At 40.8% G+C, this 25167-nt stretch overlaps 1 protein-coding gene across 1 annotated transcript in view; it reads right to left on the bottom strand.

Annotated features, from left to right (window-relative positions):
• Positions 1-4200: 4200 nt before the first annotated feature.
• The window catches only part of LOC126336614 (uncharacterized), an 84560-nt gene continuing 63593 nt past the window's right edge, over positions 4201-25167 (bottom strand). The window contains exons 2-3 of the mRNA XM_050000486.1: positions 5684-5860; positions 4201-4784 (exon numbers count right to left, since the gene is read on the bottom strand). Coding sequence (XP_049856443.1) covers positions 4383-4784; positions 5684-5860 — 579 coding nt within the window. The 3' untranslated portion in view covers positions 4201-4382. The remainder of the gene's footprint in view (positions 4785-5683; positions 5861-25167) is intronic.

Raw genomic sequence — 25167 nt, 5'->3', positions numbered from 1 at the left:
TCCAGAAACACACAGTGGGGAACTTACAAACTAACTAGAGAAGGTCGTGTCCCAGTGTTTCTGTGCTACGACGTCCCTGCGGCATTCGTGTGACAATGCTGGAAGCATTTAAAGTCATCTCTGCACTCCGTCCAGCAAAGCCTCAGAATAAAGTCGCATTCCCGCCTACAGTGTTTGAAATTCAAAGACAGGCGTTCCTAGGTTACTGATATCTGTTACTTCTGCGTTTAGGCCAATGTGGAACAAACGATATCATATTGAGACCTTTCATAGCCTTTGTCAGTTATCACAAAATCAATTGATGCGAATTCGTCTTTAAGATAGGTTGTACAGAGGCTACCGTGCACAGGTAAGCGACAGTTTCAGCATCCAATTTATGCATGCGTGACAACCGACATTTCCTAGCTCCATTCTGGTTAACCTTACATGTTCTCTTCTTCTGCGCTCGAAGTATTAGGCCTATCAGGGCACCCGTCTCTTTCGTGGTCTTTCTAGATTTCTTCGGCCTACCGGACTATAATTTCTGGCTTTGTAAGGTAGTCTACGGCAGTTCATTCTGTCGGGATGTTCCTTCTGCTGTCTTCAATTTTATTTCTTGCCAATGCAAAAATTGACTTTTGTCCTTGGCGGAAATCCGCATTCATTAAATTATAAAATAATTTTTAATTGTGCGTCTTGACTGCTTCAATTTTTCAAAATGACCTGTTTCGATTCCGTATTACCCATCCTCAGACCTGACTGTATCTGTTACAAGAGCAACCTGTCCATCTTATCGGCCAAATTTGCAAGCTACGCCACATGATGTGAAACTAATGGTTCAGACCACACTGAGGATAGTATAGTGTCCAGAATGTCGGGTTCCCTACTCTGCTTTCAATTATCGACACGACAGTAGGCCTTGACACAAGCGTTAAGTGTTAAGAGATCCACCTGACATATGTTCCACAATGAACGATTCCTAACGTGTTGTATTAGATACTGAGACACACAATTTAATAGTTGGAAAATGCCTCCAGCAGCGTCCGTTGTGGAAGAACTCTGAAAAATGCAGCTCTTATAAAAGCATGAAAATTGTCAATTAATGCCTAATAATATTTTCATAAATATCAAGTTGATTTTTCGCTGTCCACTTATGTTAGCAAATAATTAAATCAAGTTTTGTAAATGACTTAACTTTAGGAGAAAAATAAAGCTAATAAAACGTACATGAAATTTTGATTCTATGACGATGATAATGAATATTTAGATAAGGACACCTTTTCATGACGTCCGTTTTGTAAAAGTAGCAGTCTAGCCTCCATGAAGAAATTTAAAGGGCCTTTCTTAAGGCAGTGAGAATTGCAGAAACCTTCATCGTGCAGTAGTTTATGTTTGTAGTACCGAGGGACGATTCACAAGCGACAGACATCTCCTCGGTGGAACTGGTCGTTCGGCAATGTATGTAATAACGTTTCTTCATTGCATTTCTGGTGATGTCAAGTGAATTTAAGGTAAACTCAAGTATAATGTAAATTTTTACTCACGCTTGCCACGTGTGGCGAAAAGCTTAAAGGAAGCATAGGGGCTCAGTAATCTGACTTACACTCGTTTCGTCGTAGTTACAGATACTACTGCAGTAAAAAGGTGACTAGACTCTTTACAAACTGAGACCGAGAGAAAAAGGTAAGGCAATGGTACCGACGCTGACTGCTGAGACCTCAGAACGCCACGTTTTCAACTGTATTTTGTTTACAATGGTTGAAGTACGAGTATAATGTGTGGTGCTGTAATGGATTTTAATGTTCCCAGTACCTATTCTCCGGCAAAATAATTAGCAAATTTGCAGGCAGAAATACAGTAAGACTTGGTAAATTTCCGCATATCCTCGTCAGTTCACTTACTAACGCCGATATAAGAATCCTGTTGTAAGTCAATCTGTAGCGATGATCGTCACCTTAGATTTTCGCAGTAGTTTTGTAGACTATTATGTTTTGCTTGAGGGTGGGGGGTGTTTAATAAATGTAACTAATGTGACTTACGCAATTTTTAAAGACAAAAAAGAGCAAGCCCAAAGTGCTCCGCTATAAACCGTAAAAATTATAGTGTCTAGTGTTTCCGATAAATAGAGAAATAGGTCTTCAATGAGCATTTAAAGTTAATCCGGAAGATAGGACTTATACAGACGGTTTGCGGAAACCGAAAAATTATTCCTAATAACCCATTTTGTACTGAAATATGCCATTAGTAGTGTCTAACGGATAATGTTTTGTTGAATCTACTATTGCTCCATATATGCTATTAGTAGTGTCTAACCGATAATGTTTTGTTTAATCTACTATTGTTCCAAGACAATTCATTGTTCCAGTGCACAACCCGTATGTTGCTACCACTGTAAGGAATAAACCATAAGCACATTTTTACTACCCAGCAGTTGTAATTCAATGTTACTAGTTGCCCAAAAACACTAAAAATATTCATTTGGTACATACCACTCTGTGTCTCATATATATTTAATGCTATGCTATAGCACATGTCTCGTTGGTTACGAATTGTAGTGCCTGACAATTTATCTTGGACACTCCCATTTATTGAAGTCATATGAAATAATTTTCTGGGAAAATTCCACGATTGTATCCAAAGTACTCATTGCACTGAAATATGATCTTAGGATAACATCTGGTGTCAGTCCTCAAACTACAGTACGCTTGTTCGCCCACTGCTTGAATACTGCTCAGCAGTGTGGGATCCGCACCAGATAAGGTTGATAGAAGAGATAGAGAAGATCCAACGGAGAGCAGCGCGCTTCGTTACAGGATCATTTAGTAATCGCGAAAGCGTTACGGAGATGATAGATAAACTCCAGTGGAAGACTCTGCAGGAGAGACGCTCAGTAGCTCGGTACGGGCTTTTGTTAAAGCTCCGAGAACATACCTTCACCGAAGAGTCAAGCAGTATATTGCTCCCTCCTACGTATATCTCGCGAAGAGACCATGAGGATAAAATCAGAGAGATTAGAGCCCACACAGAAGCATACCGACAATCCTTCTTTCCACGTACAATACGAGACTGGAATAGAAGGGAGAACCGATAGAGGTACTCAGGGTACCCTCCGCCACACACCGTCAGGTGGCTTGCGGAGTATGGATGTAGATGTAGATGTAGAAACTTCATGTTGACACCTGTTTAAAAAATTACTCATGCTGACAACAGCCTCAAAAAACAGTAACTCGTATTAAATATTGTCTATAAATGAAAAAATTATTGCACTAGTCAATACAATTCTCTGTCTTGATCGCTAATTTTCATTTTTTTAAAAATACTCCTTATCGCGTTTCAGCCACAGCTACCATTAGAACCTGTCAGATAAACAGAACAAATCAGAAGTAATATTTCTACTCTAAGTGCAATACTAAATTGTTTGGAAACAAGATGAAGACATACACATTTATAAAACTCGATACACTATATCTCGTCAGTTCGTGTGTATTCTTGTACCATGACTAGTGGTGTTCAGTAAGACAATCTGTCTTAAATAACAATCTGTGGCCAGTAGGAGGCATTAAAAGCAGTATAAATAAGGCCGGTATTACACTATCAAATTTCTTTGTCAAAGATTTGACCAAAGATGTCATCCAATATTCCGTCCAATATATTTGACAAAGATCTTTGACGTAGCGCTAGACGGGGTATTACACTGTCATCAAAGTTTTCGTCAAAGTTCAAGATGGCTGACAAAAACAAATTGTTATTTTTAACCGCAGCAGCGGCTGCTTGTGCCACAATTGCTGCGTGTGCCCATGTGATACAGAAGCGGGGGAAAATAAGGAAACGTACCTGGGTGAAGCCGTGGGTTTCACGACGAGACGAAAAGAGTATTCAGCAAAACTTGTTACGTGAGCTAATAGTGGAAGACGTCAAATCATACATCAATTTCTTGCGAATGGATGAGCATACTTTTCAGTATTTTCTCAGTGAAGTGATTCCTCATATCTCAAAACACAATACTCACCTACGAACTGCTATATTTGCAGAAGACAGGCTCACTGTACCACTTCGATTCCTTGCTACAGGAGAAAGTTACTCTAGCTTACAGTACAGCACTCGAATTCCACAATGCACATTAAGTAAAATAATACCTGAAACGTGTGAAGCAATTTATAAAGCGCTAAAAGAACATTGTCTGAAGGTAAATAAATGTTCAATACGCTTTATGTCCATGAAGATAAATTGTTATTATTTTATTTATTTTATTTTAGTTACATATCAAATTACAATGGATGTGTGATACCACAAAATTAATAGAGATGTATGAAGCGGATGAGACGCTTTACAATGTGAGGCACCCTGATTATAAAAACAGATTACGAAGATTGGAGAGATACAAAAATTATATGCATACATATTTAAAGAATAGAATCATCTTCCTCTATTCCAGCCTGTTGCAAGGCAGCCTGGATATATCCAGAGGTCGACAGTTGTGTACGGGCTGTCGCATGCAGATTATCCCACCTGTCCATTAACGTCCGCTCCAGACCGTGCATAGTGGCAGTGGTGTATTCTCTGCCGCCCACTTTCTCCATTTCACGCAGTTCTGCTGCGATGTGGGCGCCAAGGGTGCTGTAGCGGTCTTCATGGACAGGCATGGTTCTGGCAGCATCAGCCATACCCTTAAGTGTTCTGCTGGCCTCCTCCATGACGTTTGTTGCCACGTCTGGCGTGACTTTCCTTCTTTTAGTGGGAGGCCGCTCTTGACGCTGGGGCTGTGGCTGTGCCTCGCTACATGCGACAGGCTCTTGCATCTCATGCTATAAATAAAAGATAAAAGCCATTAGTTACGTACTTCCTTGCACATACATAAATCTTATTTATTTACAGGTACCCACAAGCAGAGGAGAGTGGGAGCAAATTGCAGAGGATTTCGAGAAGAAGTGGAACTGTTATAGGAGCAATGGACGGAAAGCACATTCGTATCAAATGTCCACAAGCTAGTGGATCTCACTTTTTCAATTATAAATCCTTCAACAGTATCATTTTATTTGCCATGGTAGATGCTTCCTACAAATTTTTGTATGTAGATGTAGGAACTAATGGGCGTGTTGGTGATGCTGGAGTGTTTTCAAAAAGCAAACTACGTGAGTGTCTCATTGACCGATCTATGCTCAACATTCCTGAAAGCAGGAAGCTTGGGAACACAAACATTACAACTCCAATGGTAGTACTGGCAGATTACGCTTTTCCTCTCAGTTATAACATTATGAAGCCATACCCCTTAAAAGGGATCACAAAAGAAGAAAAGGTTTTCAATTACCGACTGTCACGAGGGAGAAGATTAGTGGAGAGCAGTTTTGGCATTCTTGCAAGTCGTTTCAGGATTTTTCTTACTACCATTAATCTGCCTCCTGAAAAAGTTACCACTATAACACTGGCTGCCTGCACATTGCACAACTTGTTAACTGAGAGAAGAAAACACTTGTACACTCGTCAGGAAACAGTGTCTGCCATAGTAGGAGACTGCACTTATCTTGAGACAAAGAACTGAGGACCTACAGCGAATGGAACCAATAGCTTGCCAAGCTGCTTCTGGACGTTCAGTACACGGGAGAGCAGTTAGGGAATACTTTAAGACATTTTACAATGGCGCTGGGAAAGTGCCCTGGCAAGACAATCACATTTAGTAACGTAAAATGTAAACAAATGTACATACCTCACACATTTCCTCAAACGTCGGTGTGGCACGTTTACTCTCAATTTCCGTGCTCTCTAGATTACACACACTCTCGTCTGCCTCGGTTGCTTGGTCGAGAAATTTGAGCATTTGAAACCAGTACACTTGTGGTGCGTACGCCGCCTGTGCACTGGCTCCACTTTTGCTTTTATGCATCTGCAATATTAACAATGAAAATAATTTAAACTACTTGTAGGTTACGTAAAAATTATTGTATGCTTCAAGTCGCTGCAGTGAACAAATTAATGCTAATCATTTGTATTACATGTAAACTTTACTTGCATAAATAAATATAAATGCATATGTCAATACGTACTTTTGCTTTCTCGTACGAGTAGCTAGTGCGGAGGCCATTTATCTTCCTCTTTATGTCCTCGGCCGTACATCCAGGCCTTATGTCACGGCTAATGATCTCTGCTATATTTTTATAGCTCTCCAATCTTCGTACTCTGTTTTTGTAATCAGGGTGCCTCACAATGTAAAACGCCTCATCCGCCTCATACATTTCAATTAATTTTGTGGTAGACGCCACACACCAACTATATTTAGCAGCCATGTTTACAAACACGAAAGATGACAGAACGCTCCAGCGATGCTGGCGCTCCGCGTGGTAACATATCGCATTGCACTGAACAGAAGACAGGCGATTTCTTTGATCAAATATACGGCCTCGCCCTAGATTTGATCAAATATTGAACGACATTTGTCAAAGTTCCTTATTACACTATCAAATATCTTTGACAAAGATACTGGACAAAGAAATTGGACAAAGAAATTTGATAGTGTAATACCGGCCTAATCAATGTTAAATTCCAATTAACGTCTACAAATTAAGTTTGCTTTTAAATTTTATGAAATGATTGTATGCTTCATATGTGAGGTAAATTTGAATTTTTGAAGTGACAAGGCCTATTCATTATTACTTGGATCCCTTGCTTTACTTCATGTCAGATGAGGCCTGGTTTCATTTGTCAGAACTGCAGATACTAGTTGCGGGACAGTCCACATATTCTACACGAAGAATCAGAAAAGACAGGTGTTTGATGTGCGTTGTCCTGCATGGGCATTATTAGCCCCATATTTTTCAATCGATATCTAGAGAAATTTGATTCTTTCTAAGCACAATTAACAGAAGCAGAGAAGCTGTATGCAGTATTCCAACACGATGGCTCAACCGCTCACACATCCATCCGAAGTATAGACCACATTCAACAATGTGTTTCCTGAAGACACATTTTAAGAAGACTGTTTAGATTTTTATGTTGGTAACGTCTGTATGAAAATCACTGACTGTGCTGTGTGCAGTCTGTGGCTGGTTGGCATTGTTGGAATATTCGCTATTGTAGTGTTGGGCAGTTGGCTGTTCACAGCGCGTAGCGCGCGTAGCGTTGCGCAGTTGGAGGTGAGCCCCCAGCAGTGGTGGATGTGGAGAGAGAGATGCAACAATTTTGAGAGCGGACGATCTGGATCTGGACGAGTGTCCATCAGAAAGAGTAAATTTGTAATATATATATATATATATATATATATATATATATATATATATATATATATATATATATCTTTTGAACACTATTAAGATAAATATATTGTTTGTTCTCTATCAAAATCTTTCATTGGCTAACTATGCCTATCAGTAGTTAGTGTCTTCAGTAGTTAGAATCTTTTATTTAGCTGGCAGTATTGGCGGTCGCTGTATTGCAGTAGTTCGAATAAAGAAGATTTTTGTGAGGTAAGTGATTCATGAAAGGTATAGGTTATTGTTCGTCTGGGCCATTCTCTTGTAGGGCTTATTGAGAGTCAGATAGCGTTGCGCTGAAAATATTGCGTGTTAGTTCAGTGTTGGTCAGAATAAGTAAAGTGCGAAATGTCTGAGTACGTTCAGTTCTGCTCGGCTGTTTGAAAATCAGCCACAGTCATTCAAAAATTTTTCTAAGGGGATATTTCAACATTTGTCAGTAGAGGCCTCTGGCCCTCAAGGTCTCCGGGCTCAACATCATGTGATTTGTGTTTAGAGGACACACTAAATGCTGACAATCCTCGCACAACGGAATATTACCAGAGAAATTAAGAACATCTCGTCCGCACAATTACAGCGTGTTAGGAGCATCGTCACACGGAGTCAGCGATCCACGAATGCCCATGGCCAAGACTTCCAGCATCTCTTATGGACAGGTAACTATATGTTTTTTTAACCCTACTATTATCTACTCTGTTTTTAAGTTAGTCCATCGTTACTCGAACTCAGGCGTGAGGCATACTGGTTATGTGTGGGACACCCTTGTTTATGTGTGGGGCACCCTGTATACGGGGAAATAAAAAAGGTTCCGTTCGAAGGCCCTACAGTCCAGAATCGGCTGCCAATCAGGCAAAATCGCCGTGAATACTTAGACAATCATCCCGCTGACGCACCAATTTGAAGACACCCGTTTGGTAAAATACTGTGTCCTGCTGCGTAAAGAAGTCCGTAACAGCCTGCTGCACATCCTCGAAAAGAATCGTCGACCCTTCAACACCTTTTTTTACGGGCCCGAAGGCGTCGTTTGGAGAGGGGGGGGGGGGGGGGGGGGGAGACGAGGGCTACAGGGCGGGTGCTCGGGTGTCTGCCACTCGAGTTGGCGCGACTTCTGCTTTACGACATTTACGATATCGGGACGCGCATTATGATGAAGCAGCAACCTTTGTCGCAGTTTTCCCGTACCTTTCGCCTTAATTGCCTCACACACATTTTTCATTCTTCGATGTGTATCTACCGGTGTTTGTCCGCCGGCATACAAGAAAAGAATAACAGCACGTTGATCGGGTTTGGACGCGTTTGGTAATAACGTCGCCATAGTCTACTTTCCGCATTTACCGCACGCACGTCTGACGGACACGAATTTCACACTAATCCCTTGCCCACACGTCGGTGCCTATATACCCACATCAGAGTCGCGCTACGTTGCGTGCACACTGCAGCAACGCCCTCAAACGGAAATTTTTTGATCGTCCCATATAGATTCTAGCCGTTATTTTGAAATTTAGTGTGAGAATTACAATTTTCATTTATTATTTTTATGAACTAACTGTATGTTAACTGGAACTGAACGTTGATAAGTCCTATTGCTTTTAACGCCTGCTTACAGCCAGAGACTGTCATTTAAGGAGAGCTGCATCACTTTCGGTGGAGGGTGTAAGAAGCCCCTGACAGCTGTTGCCGCCTTTCAACTGCGAAGAGCTGAGAGGGCTGCAGGCCATAACAGTAGCCATCCAGGGACCTGTAACAACACTCAGGCGTTGCCACAGAGACGGTTACAAAATGGCGTTACGTTATTTGCTGCGGCTGCTCCCAGCCCACTGCAACTGCCAGAGATCAACTTAACATCGACTCAGTACAGTCACGGTAAAAGTGCACGCACGAACTGGCGGGATACAGTGTATCGAGTTTTAGAACTTTTGGTATGTCTTCATTCTGTTTCTATAGAATGCAGGACCTAATACTGAAATTATTGTAGAAATATGACTTCTCATTTGTTCTTTTATCTGCCGAATTCTGACGATGGCTTTGACCGAAACGCATTAAGGTGTATTTTAAAAGGTAAAGATAGCCTCTATTACACGGCAACTTACCCTCGCTCTTCCACAGAAAGGAGTAAAGTATAAAGCTATAAAAATATTTAATACTTGCTCTCCTATGTGACTACCAGATGTTGGCAAATAATGAAGGTTTAAAAACAAACTGAAATAATAGCTACTTGACGACTCCTACTCCACTGAAGAAAATTTTAGTAGATAGTACGTACAGGATGTGGTTGCGTTACCTTCGTCAAATTTGGTTTTAGATTAAAGATCAGTTTTGTGAGTGGCCAGCACGTACATGTTTTCATGGACAACATGTAACTTATATGTAATCCAACTGATAGGTTCCACATCATGGGAAGTCGTCACGATTAAGATTCACAGACCATGCAAGAAGCTAAAATAAATTATTAAACTTTACTTGAATATTTCTTGCATGATACAGTACATTAAGAGTTAATCCTAGTGTCCTGTTTTAATAAGAGTGTTACAGTACGTAGCTATAAATATGTGCTTGGTAACGAAAGAGATTCAAACTTTCTGTAAAAAAAAAAAAAAAAAAACATTTCTTCACTTTTTCACCAAGTACAGTAACACTACACCTGAAACTTCACAAAACGGGGAATTGACGTGGGTTGGGGGTACCCGGACACTAAAGACCGAGAAAGGCTTAAAAATAATGCTCTCTCCCCATTCAGTTTTAATCCTCCCCCTTCCCCTGTTAACTCCGTGGGTTTTCGTAACACATACTTCTACAAAGGCGATAAAAATATTACACAGAAGCGTTATATTAATGAGGGCGAAACATGTGTATCCCAATCCAGGACTGTGGTCTCACACATGCAGTCGAATTTCGATATTACCAAATTACGGTTGGTTCAAATGGCTCTGAGCACTATGGGACTTAACATCTGAGGTCGTCAATCCCCTAGAACTTAGAACTGCTCGAGGCAGGAATCGAACCTGCGACCGTAGCAGTCGCGCGGATCCGGACTAAAGCGCCTAGAACCGCTCCGCCACCGCAGCCGGTTACGGTTGGTTCTCACAACCAATGTTATTCAATAAGTATTAAGGACAAGAGTCTATCAGACTTAAGCCATTCCCTAACGTGTTCTGTAGGAGAGTGGACTGGTGCCACATATATCAGCCTTAATAGTGTGAGGAGGATGTACTCTGGACATGTGGTGTTAGGACGAAATTGCTCTATTATCCCACACACGAACAAAACTACCTAACATTAGACCATGACTTCTGTGTGCAGGAGGAATGCTGCGAGGGCCATGGCTATGCTACTGTAAACAGCAATGAGACTGTAACATCTCCTTTGTCTACTGATTGTTGTTGCCTGCTCCTTCGTAAGAAATCGCTGTTTCTTCGTGTGCATTTTCGTGCAACGGGGCGTGGATAGTAACTCAATGTATCAACTAACAAAGATTCATGTCATTTTTTTCCGCAGCTTATTTTCTACGGAAATGGAAGAGTAGTAGTTGAAGAAGAAATAGGAGATATAATACTGCGTGAAGAATTTGACAGTGCACTGAGAGACCTAAGTCGAAATAAGGTCCCGAGAGTAGACAACATTCCATTAGCACTACTGATAGCCTTGGGAGAGCCAGCCCTGACAAAACTCTACTATCAAGTAAGCAAGATGTAAGAGACAGTCGAAATTCCCTCAGACTTCAAGAAGAATATAATAATTACGATCTCAAAGAAAAAAGGTGGTGTTGACAGGTGTGGAAATTACCGAACTATCAGTTTAATAAGTCATGGTTGCAAAACACTGACACGGATTTTTCACAGACGATTGAAAAACTGCTAGAAGCCGACATGGAGAAGATCAGTTTGGATTCCGTAGAAATGTCGGAACACGTTAGGCAATGCTGACCTATGACAAAGGCAAACCTAAGTTTCTAGCATTTGTAGACTCAGAGAAAGGTTTTGACAATATTGAGTGGAATGCTCTCTTTCACATTATGAAGGTAGCATGGGTAAAATACAGGGAGCAAAAGGCGATTAACAATTTGTACAAAAACCAGATGGCAGTTATAAGAGTCGAGGGGCATAAGGGGAAGCAGTGATTGGGAAGGGAGAGCGACCGGGTCGTAGCCTATTCCCGATGTTATTCAATATGTATATTGAGCAAGCAGTAAAGGAAACAAAAGACAAATTCGGAGTAGGTATTAAAATCCATGGAGAAGAAATAAAAACTTTGAGGTTTGCCGATGACAATGTAATTCTGTCAGAGACAGTTAAAGAGCTGGAAGAGCAGTTAAACGAAATGGACAGTATCTTGAAAGGATGATAGAAGTTGAACATCAACAAATGCAAAACGAGGATAATAGAATGTACTCTAATTAAATCGGGTGAAACTAAGGGAAACAGATTAGAAAATGAGACACTTAAAGTAGTAGATGAGTTTTGCTATTTAGGGAGCAAAATAACTGATGATGGTCGGAGAGGATATAAAATGTAGACCGGCAATTGAAAGAAAAGGGTTTCTGAAGAAGATAAGTATGTTAACATAGAGTATAGATTTAAGTGTCATGAAGTCTTTTCTAAAAGTATTTGTGTGGATTGAAGCCATGTATGGATGTGAAACATGGATGATAAATAGTTCAGGCAAGAAGAGAATAGAAGCTGTCGAAATGTGGTGCTACAAAAGAATGTTGAAGGTTAGATGGGTGGATCGCGTAACTAATGAGGAGGTACTGAATGCATTGGGGAGGAAAGGAATTTTGTTTCACAACTTGACTAGAACAAGGGATCGGTTGATAGGACATGTTCTGAGGCATCAAGGGATCACAAAGTTAGTATTGGAGGGCAGCGTGGAGGGTAAAGATCGAAGAGGGAGACCAAGAGATGAATACACTGAGCAGATTCAGAAGGATGTTGGGCGCAGTAGTTACTTGGAGATGAATAAGCTTGCACAGGATAGAGTAGAATGTAGAGCTGCACCAAACTAGTCTCTGGACTGAAGACCACAACAACAACATTTGTCCGTCCTATTCTGGAGTACTGCTGTGCGGTGTGGGATCCGCGTCAGGTACGACTGACAGATAAATCGAAAAAGTTCAAAGAAGGGCGGCTCGTTTTATATTATCGCTAAATACGGGAGATAGTGTCACAAACATGATATGTGAATTGGAGTGGCAATCATTGAAACAAAGGTGTTTTTCGTTGTGACGGGATCATCTCATGAAATTTCAAACACCATTTGTCTCCTCCGATAGCGAAAACGTTCTGTTGGCACCCACCTACATAGGGAGAAATGATAATCATGATAAAATAAGAGAAATCAGGGCTCGCGCAGAAAAATTTAAGTGCTTGTTTTTCCCGCGTGCCGTTAGAGAGTGGAGCGGTAGAGAGACAGCTTGAAGGTGGGTCATTGAAACCTCTGCCAGGCACTTTATTGTAAATAGCAATCACTTAGATGTAGATGTCCTAGTGAGGCATAGCCGCGTCCGTCAAAAGGGCTACTGCTTCTAATAAAAAACAAAACTGACGTGGAAAATGTGGTTTAGGGTACATACAATTCCGACTTAAATATGTATAAAACCCGTCAGTTTCTTAAGAGACCCGAACAGTAGACCCCTGACTTCGTTTTAGTTGGTTTATAAGCAGGTCAAGCAGTGGATATACATCGATGATACTTTCTTAGTGAGGAACAACCTGATCACTTCCTAGGACAACAGAATAATGTGGAAGAACACGTAGTTTTATCATCTTAAATTTTGTCGCCGTAGTGAGTGGGGTAGAAAAGTTGCATGGTGGTTGTATGTCAGACGTTGGACATGCGTTTCCTGTATTAGAGAATTAATAGCGTAGTACTGCGAACGACTAATACACCGGTAACCATATGGCTTTAACAAAAAAGCATTTCTAGGAGCAGAACTGTGTAGCCTTAGGAGTGTGTGTTTATGCTCAACGATCATTTCCCTCACGCCAGTACATTTCCCTCATGCCAGTACTGTCTCCAACACTGGAATAATTCTCCATAATTAATAGCACAGTTGATTTACGTAAAATGTTTCAAACTCTTTCAATCAGGAGCTCATGATTCATAACCTACACTTTTCTTCTAAACCATCTGTTATATCACCACAACACTCTCATGTCTACTACACACCGATAAGTGATGCTAACCTCCTCAAAATGCGTGCATCTGGAGAAATCTTGTGCACTCGGATGGGTGCCATGAGTAAGACTGGTGCGGAACAGTCTTTGCACAATAGCAGTTATGGACGCAACTCGCTCAGCTCCTTCACGAGAGGTGGAATGTAGCAGGTATAATAACCTCTGGTCAGTTGCAGATTAAATCGGCAACCATGTTGCATGGAGGATTGCTCAAGGACAATGCGAGAGGATCTTTCAGTCTCCGACTTTGTCCTATGAATGCGATAATAACATGTGACTCCAGTCCACATAGGGAAAGATGGCCAGCCGTAATGGTAAATCCTGCATTATTATCGAGGTGCTAGAAATATGTAGACACCGAACTGCATCAGTGTAGGCCGCTGTCTGGTATACTTTGTTGTCTTTGGTGTATATGACCGAATGAATGTATTGTACAGTCATCTACTTGCATTCGCAGTCTACTATATGGTAAAAAGTAGTGGAAGGGATGTTTAACTATAATATAGAAATTGGGAAGCTTTCTGCTGTGTCATTGGCTGAGGTTGAAATTGTGAAACAACTATCATAATTGCTAAAATTGATCATGCTATCAATTGCGGGTGCTTATTACAGTATATCCTCCCATATCGACCGTATCTTTTCCATCGTTATGCTGTTGATTACCACTTAATGATTGACTGACACAACTTCTTGGAGACTGAGGGAGCCTTGGCGGAACACTGGATATCAACTACTTGTCACTGTGGAACTTGGGATTAAATGTGGAGGTCAGCACCTTCAGACAGTTGCTTGGGAACGTTCTTCAATGCTGCAGACACGTCCATTTCCAAGTGCTCCAATGCCGTCCACATTTTTTTTTCCCCACCAAGAAGATAACAATGCCTCTTTTTATTTTTACTGCCCCGTATGTGTTGTGAACAGCACCTTACGGAACAGTGATCATTTACAAGACTGTAAAATGAGGAAACAATGGTCCCTGTCTCTTCGAAATAGAACTCTGAGACATCTGTGAGCTCGTCACTGTGGATGATGGGACTAGGTCATCACCTTTGGACAGTTGTTTCGAAACGCTCCACAATACCGCAAACTCTTCCAGTTTGCATATGTTGCGATATCTTCCACATTGTTGTCTATAAGAAACATCATCTCTGTGTTTTATTTCTACCATCCTGCGTATTGTGGGAGCGACATAGGTTACACCATGCAATGTCCGACCTTTTGTGAGAGACAATGTGTCAAAACACGAAACCGACACGGACCTCGAAGTCGTGGTAGAAAAACAAAATGTTTGGTGTGTAGACAGCTGTAGTCACCCACACTGCTTGGATGTGTTACAGCTGAAAACAATGTGTCAAACTGCTTATGAAGAACACCACACGAACCCTCTCTTGTGATTGATAGTCTGTGGGATATGGTCTTCCGCCAGTACGGGCAACAAAACTTTAAACAAGTCTGTGCAAGTGACTTTGATTTGAAATGAGTGTATGCCCTCATGCATGACAATTTGTAATTCGAACACGTGGAATGATCTCAAAGTTCACTGATGTTGCTGGGGCGGATAGCGGTGACTGCACACAGAAGCATTAGCAGGGGACGTTTGAAAATGTGATCTGGAGAGTTTTATAGAATTTTGTTATTGTTCCAGAGGGGCGGTCCAGTCTTTCTGAGAACAACGTCTGAGTTGCAGTGTGATTGATGGGCAATGCAGTGGGAGGCATGTGTCGAGAACTTTGACGTCAAAGAGTGATAGATAGTCCTCAGCTGTATGCTTACAGGTAACACACTTATTATACTCCTCTCTATCAAACAGCATCTCGCAGTTGAACACAATTCCCCCCAAAAATAAAGATAGTGCCTTTCACTCAAACCTTTTTCCCGCCGGCTTACAGGTGAAGGGATCATCTTATGTAGAGTTTGAGTACGTCTCCCATTAGTTTCGAGTGGTATTCCGAACAACACCAGCTGTATGACATCGTCAATTTTTGAGCAGTGTTGCAGTTTTAGGTGCTATTTGTGTAGCACTATGCTTTATAGCCGATCTTAATGATTAATTACGTAATTATGACCGATCTTTACTTCAGTTTCCAAACCAAATTAATAAAGTACACTAACCTAACCTCTTTCTCCTGTATCTGGACAGTTTCCATGTATTGAGGTGTGCGCTTGAACTTTTCAACAAGAAAGACCAGGAGTTGGGTACAAGAAAGAGCATTGCCACTTTGAATTTCCCGCCAGTTCCTGTGGGGGAGGAGGGGGTGACATGTTAGTACAGTCTTTGGACAAAGAAATTCCCGCCATTATCGAAAGTCCCACCATTTTTTTAATTTCCCGCCAAATTCGAAATTCCCATCAATAGGGTAACTGGGGGAGGGGGGGGGGGGGGGAAGGGGGGGATGGTGCGGTGACCATGTGCCAGCTGAGGATGTCATTCAGGGGTGGGGGTGGAGGGGTTAATTAATTGATCAATTGAATTAAATCGCATATCAATCTGATATCCAAAATGTCCTCATGCTCCCATCACCCTACTACCATTAGAGTGCCAAGAGAAGACCAAAGCACAATTAACTGACTATATTACTATGTACTTCTCAGCAGGATGTGAAGCGCTCAGCCTACAAACGTATGCCACCATGTTCGTCTTATATGTATGTCTCTGAACACTGGTGTAGGTTATGTCTGGATGCAATGTATGGCTGTAATACAAAAATCTGGTTATTGAATATTGTCATCATGTTCTGTATAGGTGGTACTTGTAGGTCTGTACAAATATTCAATTCTTTATCCACAGCTCTTGAAATAATTCTCACAGGACGTACGCAAGAACGCTTTATTGCTAATTTATATACATATTTATTAATATGAACTGAACTGGGAATATCCCAAATGTGCAGCAACGACGTTTTATTTTTTTTTTATTTTTTTTATTTTTTTTTTATTTATTTTTTTTATTTTTTTTTTGTTACCAGTAGATTTTTATAGCATACTGCCTCTGTTTATCCTGTGTTACATTTTCGTCTGGTTCACTCGTTTCAGTATAATGATTATTTAAAATGTGTTTTGTGTCGCAATCTGCCCTTTGTTAAACCTTTGTAATTTCGTACCAGGGCATACTCTGCATTGTCAAAACAAACCGCATAATCATTTTTCCAGTATTGAGATGGTGTATGGGCACGCACCGAAGGCCAATAAATTAAAAAAGAAGAGCTCGTTTCCTCATCTTTGCTTGATATTTTGATATTGGTGAACGAAAGAATCCGCAAGTATGTAACAAGGCATTACGAGTTTAGATACTTTTGCTACGTGCTTCTCACGCAAGGTAAATTTTTCAGCATAGATCGCGAATGAATGCGCAAAAAGAGGTGCGAGTCGTAAACTTCCAATCTTGTGCCAAGATTTGAAGAATTGATGATGGAGACTGAAGCTCATCATTATCATTTATTTAGTTGCAAGAATAACATACCATAACATTAAAAGTCGATGAAAATGTGTTATGTCAATAGTTGATAAAGAAATAATTACTCTTCCTCACATTTTTCGAATCAAGTTTATCAAACCCACACGCAAAAGAGTTGTACGAAAGGAGCCGAGGGTGTTGAAAGCCGGCCGCGGTGGTCTTGCGGTTAAGGCGCTCAGTCCGGAACCGAGTGACTGCTACGGTCGCAGGTTCGAATCCTGCCTCGGGCATGGATGTGTGTGATGTCCTTAGGCTAGTTAGGTTTAAGTAGTTCTAAGTTCTAGGGGACTGATGACCACAGATGTTAAGTCCCATAGTGCTCAGAGCCATTTGAACCATTTTGTTGAAGTTCAGACCAAGGGGGCTGTGAGCCCCAAAAGTTTGAAAACTACTGGTCTAGGGGATTGTTCCCAGAATGATTATTTCACTCTGTAGCGGAATGTGCGTTTTTTGAAAACTTTCCGATTCTTCACACAAACTTTCAGTCATTTGCCTGATTCAACAGCCAGCCTAGGCATAGTCTTTAGGCGATTTCGTACACTCTCCTGGCAATGCTATTATAGCACAATGTCACACTAAAAACAAGTACGATTCGAAGAGAATCGGTGTAGTCGACCTTTTCTAGTATATTACGGTAAATGACGACGCAGGAACAGCACTACCATCCACTCACAAAGAGTGATAACTACTTAATCCATTCAAGGCAAGTCTCCATCTTGTGCGTACCACGAAAATTAAAATAGCGCAAAAGATAGAGACATAGAAAGAGGAAATAAAGAAAAAAAGGTTTTCACACCACAAAACCCTTAAGCACGTAATGGAAGGCAAATATAGCACTTCTACGGCTGTAGCCAGTACCGACAATTATCAGCACACGTTGAATCTAGCACGATGTAGAATCGATTTTTTTTATGAATGCTGAATGTTGATAAAAAAATTCTGAGTGGCCGAAATGGTTTGGAAAGCAAAACAAATTACCGATGTCTATGACCCAGAGTCGGTGTGTTTCTCCACCCCTTAGGCTGTTCTGTGGAAATACCTTCCGTGACGCGGTCATTAGGAGACACTTGCGACACTTCCCTCACAACGACTTCAGATGAAAGCCAGCCCTCTTCACTTCGATGGCGGCCGACCTTCGCTAGTTGTTATTTATAGAGCATGTAATGGAAAGCCAACGACTCTGTTTCACTGCGTGAGGTTAATCGTACAGATGCCATAGTGCTTCATTTCGCAAAAAAAAGGTGGACAAAAATTTTAAAAATTAGTGAGATTGAAATTAAAACGTATTCAAGGGTTTTGAGAATCGCTGTTTGCTAATTCTAGATTACTTTCTCAAAATTCAAAATGGCAGATCACAAAAGTCGGACATTTTTACGAAAAACATTCATTCATACGAAAAAATAGATTCCCAAACGTTTAGAAGGTTGCTAAATCCCAGTATATGTATCGTTCGCCTTTATATTAAATACGGCTCATGAAAAATGGCGGAATTTCCCATTTAAAAAGACAGAGAGATAGAAAGACGGAAACAAAGGAAAAATTGTTCCTCTCCACAAAACCCTTAAGGACTTAATTCAAGTCAAACACAGGCCGTACTCAGTACCGATAATTATCAGCACACGTCGAATCTAGCACGATGTTTCATTCGAGAAACATAGTTTTGAAAATTGTTTTACTCGCCACCAACTTCGATGTAGCAGGCAGTTGTTTGTTGCGAAACATGAGCTGTTTATTGATGAGTGACTTACAGACGTTGTTCATCCGAGACCTCTACCTGCCACAAAACGCGCAGTTTAAGACCCTTTACTGTCTTAATAATTGTATATCCAAAGGCCTGACACATGTTTGGCGTTATTTTTCTTTAGGTGGTACCGGTATGTGGACAGTTTAGCAGTGAAAAGCGACCCAAGAAATGGTGCTGGGCGTTCTGTTAGTATTAGGTTGGTGCATAGGCTGTAGCATTTTTCCATAGATGTAATAAACACATCAGATACATATAAGACAGATTTTAGTCATCAAAAATATAATATCGTTCAGTATTTACCACAGTCTGCCAACAATGGGCAACTATTCGATTACGCGACTGCAGAAATCACGTTGTTTCGAGGCGCAGAACTCGTCGAGCCACGTTAGGATCGCATTTTCATCTGGAAAGGAAGTCCTTTGAAGGTTGTTGTTGCCGGCCGATGTGGCCGAGCGGGTCTAGGCGCTTCAATCTGGAACCGCGCGACCGCTACGGTCGCAGGTTCGAATCCTGTCTCGGGCATGGATGTGTGTGATGTCCTTAGGTTAGTTAGGTTTAAGTAGTTCTAAGTTCTAGGCGACTGATGACCTCTGATGTTAAGTCTCATAGTTCTCAGAGCCATTTGAACCATTTTTGGGTCGTTGTTCTTGGGTTGCATCTACAAAACTTCTTAGTTGTTGGTGGTGAACGTCAGCAGTGATGGTTACACATGGAGGAAGCAATTCGTACTAAACCACACCGTCGCTGTTCCACCAGACGCATAAATTTATCTTTTTCCAATGTTGAGATGGTGTATGGGCACGCAGCTCTTTGTATGGAGAGTTGCTGCTTTGTTCGGGCTCAACCATTCCTTTCCTTTCCTTTCCTTTCCTTATGTTTGGGTTCAATCACTTCTTTTTTTTCCTTATGTTAGCATGAAGACGCCATTTCTCATCACCAGTAACGATACAGGAGAGGAACGTTCTGTGTTGTTCACACTCAAACTGACGAAGAGCATGTAGAGATTCACGTATGGCCCACCCGCTGATCCGCGATACCCATACACCCAATCTCTGAGCCTTGGCCATTACATGCGAATATCGCACGATGATGGAATAATCATCACTCATCACACTTACAATGTTCTCGAGTACACCAACGTGGATCTATGTGGACTAATGTGATTAAACGGTCTTCCTGAGCATGCGGAATCATTAATGTCAAAACGATCCTCCTTAAAACGAGAAAACCCCCTTCTTGCCGTGCTATGTCCAATCACATTATCACCATACACGGCGCAAATATTCCTGGCTGCCTTCGCTGCTGTCACCCCTCTATTGAACTCAAACGGAAGAGTATGTCGAAAACATTCCGTTTTCTGCACTTGATCTTCCATGTTCTGGCGTCCACAACTATACTCACTATCACCAAATAACAAAACGTAAGTTCAAAGCCCCGCGGAGTGGCCGTGCGGTTTGAGGCGCCATGTCACGGATTGCGCGGCCGCTCCCGCTGGAGGTTCGAGTCCTCCCTCGGACATGGGTGTGTGTGTGTTGTTCTTAGTGTAAGTTAAAGTAGTGTGTAACTCTAGGGTCCAATGACCTCAACAGTTTGGTCCCTTAGACATTTAAAAAAAAGAAAAAAACGAATAAACTTAAGTTCAAATAGCGACAGTGAACTACTAGTAAAAGATGCAATCGATAAACAAACCCACAGCATCCGCAATACCAACATGTAAAACATACACACCACGAACTTCTGCACTAGCCTAATAGATGATGTCAAACCAGAGGACGAATCATAAGAGGATGGCGTCCATGAGGCTGGTCGACAACCACCATAACATTATACTTATAGTTGGTTGGTTGTTTGGTTTCTTTGTTTGGGAAGGGGGGGGGGGGGGGGCTACGGGCTAAACAGCGAAGTCACCAGTGCCCAACGTGATTGTTTCCAATACTTTCTATTCTGTTTCGTAAAGCATACCATTTTCCTGCGAACGCTGTTCTTTTGTTTTTAAATAAACATTTTGTTTCATTATTAGCAGCTAGCTAATTTAATCCCTGTAAGCATTATGGAATACAAGGTCCGCCTGTTACGTAATAGCAGATAGAAGGGCAGCCTGTCCAATTGATCAATACGTCTAAGCATTACCAAAAAGCTCATTTTGCACCATACCAGCGTACACATCATTTGAAAATAGGTCGGCATACCAATTAAACTGGAAACACAACTTTATAAAATGAAATAGATTACAACTCAACGAACGTTTATTTGAAAATAAAATAACACCCTACGTAGGAACATGGTTACTTTTAATCGCCTGCAAGAGGGTCAATAATATTGTGCAATATTTCCAGATGCGCAGATGTAGCACTGCTAAGTATTTGTTCGAAATTAGTTGTCTGTTTTTTTCCACAACTCTGTTGCACGTTACCAATACGAATTTTAGACAAGAAAAGGCGTTCACACTTTCAAAGAAAAACGTATGCGACCTTATTTACGGTTTGTTTTCCAAAACTATGGTCAAAAACGAAAGGACATCAGCGTAAATTTATTTCGCCCTTCCACCAGTGGCAGAACCTGATTTCGAATTTCATGTCTTGGAAAATATGACTATCATTTCTGAGAGATTTTCACATTTCTTTTGTAGATCATTTCCCGAAATTCAAAGTAGAAAGAATACTTCCAGAATAAAAGAAAATTTAGCGACTCCTAAACCACATTTCAATTTTGAAATTAGTATTTATATCTATACACATATCTTGGATCAGGATGTACCATGGCAGATTTATACTACAGCTTTAAACTTGGAATTATAATAATATCTAAAATAATAAATGACACATGCATCAATATTTCGGACCACATGAGAGACATCAAAGGCCCACACCGACTTCGGAAAAACGGCAAGAAATTGCAAACGGATTTTTTGCGCCAGCTGACTTTTCAATTTGTGTTGGAGGAACAGAAAGGAAACCCGTGAAAGTGATTCAGCCTGAAGACAGCGGCTCAATGTTTTACAATTACAAAGGCTGCTTTCCTATTGCTCTCCTCGCCGTCTGTGATTCTAATTATTGTTTTTCGGTCGCCGACATTTGCGGATATGGAAAAAGTCCTGATCTGTCTCGTAACACCGAAAATGCAGATAAAATACCTTCTGCACCATCCAAAATTTTTCGGCGTTTAATATCCGTTGATAACTTGCACTGTAATTCTAATTCTGAATCTGTAGGCTTTTATACAGAAACTATATATAATATGTGAAGGATGTAGTGTGTATTTATTACTGAACGATATAACACATTGTATTTATCTACATCTACATCTACATGATTACTCTGCAGTTCACATTTAAGTGCTTGGCAGAGGGTTCATCGAACCACAATCATACTATCTCTCAACCATTCCACTCCCGAAAGTGCGCGGGAAAAACGAACACCTAAACCTTTCTGTTCGAGCTCTGATTTCTCTTATTTTATTTTGATGATCATTCCTACCTATATATGTTGGGCTCAACAAAATATTTTCGCATTCGGAAGAGAAAGTTGGTGACTGAAATTTCGTAATAGATCTCGCCGCGACGAAAAACGTCTTTGCTTTAATGACTTCCATCCCAACTCGTGTATCATATCTGCGACACTCTCTCCCCTATTACGTGACAATACAAAACGAGCTGCCCTTTTTTGCACCCTTTCGATATCCTCCGTCAATCCCACCTGGTAAGGATCCCTCGCCGCGCAGCAATATTCTAACAGAGGACGAACGAGTGTAGTGTAAGCTGCCTCTTAGTGCACTTGCATCTTCTAAGTATCCTGCCAATGAAATGCAACCTTTGGCTCGCCTTCCCCACAATATTATCTATGTGGTCTTTCCAACTGGAGTTATTTGTAATTTTATCACCCAGGTACAGCCTTGAGAATTGTACTATTTATCGAGTAATCGAATTCCAACGGATTTCTTTTGGAACTCATGTGGATTACCGCACACTTTTCGTCATTTTGCGTCAACTGCCACACGATACAGCAATCTTTTCTAAATCGCTTTGCAACTGATACTGGTCTTCGGATGACCTTACTAGACGGTAAATTACAGCATCATCTGCGAAAAACCTAAGAGAACTGCTCAGATTGTCACCCAGGTCATTTGTATAGATCAGTAACAGCAGAGATCCCACGACGCTTCCCTGGGGAACACCTGATATCACTTCAATTTTTCTCGATGATCTGCCGTCTATTACTACGAACTGCGACCTTCCTGACAGGAAATATAACGTAAATATTGTAAATGGCTGAGTAAAAGCCAAGGAAATGTTAATTTTAATGTATCGATAGCAACGTCGAAATAGCAGTAGCTCTGCCGTTGTTTATCTTTCTTATGGAGAATCTCTGTCACGCTGCGAGCAGAGACGAAGCAAAGCAGCTTGAATCACGAAAGGGTGCGGAAGTGCTTGTTGGTCGCTCCCGAACACTCTGGGTACAGCTATAATCTCACCACTGTAGGCGCGCCTAATTCTTTAACTCGCGGGTGTTGAGAGCACGATAGCTGTGGACAGGTGGAGGAAGCTGCAATTCTATTGTCTGTCCCATAATTATCCGTGGCTCTGGTGACGGCTCACGGTTCTCAACCAGCGACAATAGAAGCAGCCCAGCATTGTCGTCGGCTACATTCTTCGTCGTCCGCACAGCTACATCATAAGACTGTTAAGTAACATAGTAGAGGCATTAGCCAGTGGCGTTTCTTTCACGAAGTGTGACTAATCTGAATAAAAACCTGCAATAATTAAAACTTGTAGGTTACCTGTGGTCCCTTTCCTTTCCACGCAATCGCCAAGTGTCGTAAAAATATGAAAATTGATTAACTACTGACAGTTTTTTCTTTGCTAACAACCAGTTTTCAGTCTGAATTTCTGCCTCAGTAACTGTTCATTCTTGTACTTCATAACAGAGCATTAACTTATTTGCAATTTTGAATATTATCTTCGTACACTTAAAGTAACGTAAAATTTCACTGCCAAAAATAATAACTAAAGATACAGCGCAAATTAAGAGTGCGCAATTTTATTTAATCTGTACTTAGCTTAGCGAGTGACTTCTGGCTTCGTATGTATTTTATTGTTGTTATATTGAAAGTAAAGCCAGTTGCTCATTTGTTTAAAGTAAATTCAGTTCAAGCTTTCAATAATCAAAAGTAAGTTTCTTTCCTTTTTCTAAATTTTGCTTCACATTACGCTGAGGCTACTAAAAGTCATTCTTTACGTAACAAAGTTCAAGTTACATTTTTTTTAACCAGTAACTTCATTTAACTTTTCTTTCAAAATTCTGTATTTCAGAATAAGTAACTTCAAACTCAGTGATTTCTGATTCATTTATCTTCTCGTAAACTGTTATGTTGTGGAAAAGCGTGACAGCCTTCTGTTGCCACATCAGTGATAATTTGTTTAAATTTCTTCGCCGTTAGCTTTCTTAAGATTCTGGATATCCATTGCCCTGGTGGGCTGGCGACTGTTTCATTATTCCCTTTTTTGCTAATCAGTAATTTTTTGTATTAAAACTTACTTGCCCTCCCCCCCCCCCCCCCCCTCCGTGTCGTTCGTGAGCGATTGCATTATATTCCACCCATTTCAAAATTATCGTCAGTATTTTGATTAGTTTTTGAATAGATTCTTCCTTCGGAACGATCTGTTGTACACTACTAACTGGTATTACTTCCCATCGACAACGATAGCCTTCCTCACTGCAAATTTCATTAGGCATGGATGATCATGGGCAATTATATCGCAATCCAATACGCCGATTAGAAAGGGGGAGGTTATAGTACGTGTTCAAAAATTCTGTTTTTGGTGGAAAACTTAATAGACCGAATCTGCCAATTTCCGCGCACTTCCTGGAACTGCTGAACCAAAAATGCCGTTTGTATTTGTTGTAGATGAGGAAGTCACTCTGTCACGTTATGTAATGCGTCCGTTTGCAGGTAGAGATTTGCCACTGGAAAAGAGAATGTTCAATTTTCCTTTGAGTAGAGCCAGACGATTTATAGATCGTACTTTCAGAATACTGTCAAACAAATCGCGGATTTTCCAGCGACTTCTGAACGTTTCACTTGATGTTGCAGAAAACACTGAAAGCCTTTGTCGTACTTCACGACATTTTAGAGTTCGCTATGGTCATCAGTTGAAAGATACACTACAGACGGAAGGTCTCTATGATTTCGACAGCGAAATGATTACGAACTGCAGATAAAGCACTGCATCTAGTATGAGGAACAAGTTTGTTGAATATTTCAGCATTGACGCTGGGAAACGTACCTGGCAGCACTCAAGTGAATAACGTTTGAGGAGTACCTTACGTAGAACTGAACTATTTCATCGAGCAGTGCAGCCTAGAAATTAGTAATAGTAAGTACATGAATAAAGTGTGGATAGTTCATGTTTAACATTCTCTGTTTCAGCAGCCTTGAATTTACGGAAATAAAGATAACAATTTAAACTACTGATAATTGTTATTTTGAATTAAGTAGAATAAACGTAAGCCTCATATCGTTGAAAGGATACTTGTATTCAATATATAAGTAAACATTTAAAGCGGCACTTACACT

The sequence above is a fragment of the Schistocerca gregaria genome, chromosome 2 (assembly GCF_023897955.1).
Source record: "Schistocerca gregaria isolate iqSchGreg1 chromosome 2, iqSchGreg1.2, whole genome shotgun sequence".
Classification (NCBI taxonomy): domain Eukaryota; kingdom Metazoa; phylum Arthropoda; class Insecta; order Orthoptera; family Acrididae; genus Schistocerca; species Schistocerca gregaria.
Note: the sequence above shows the minus strand (reverse complement) of the source record. Positions and strands in the feature narration are given on the sequence as shown.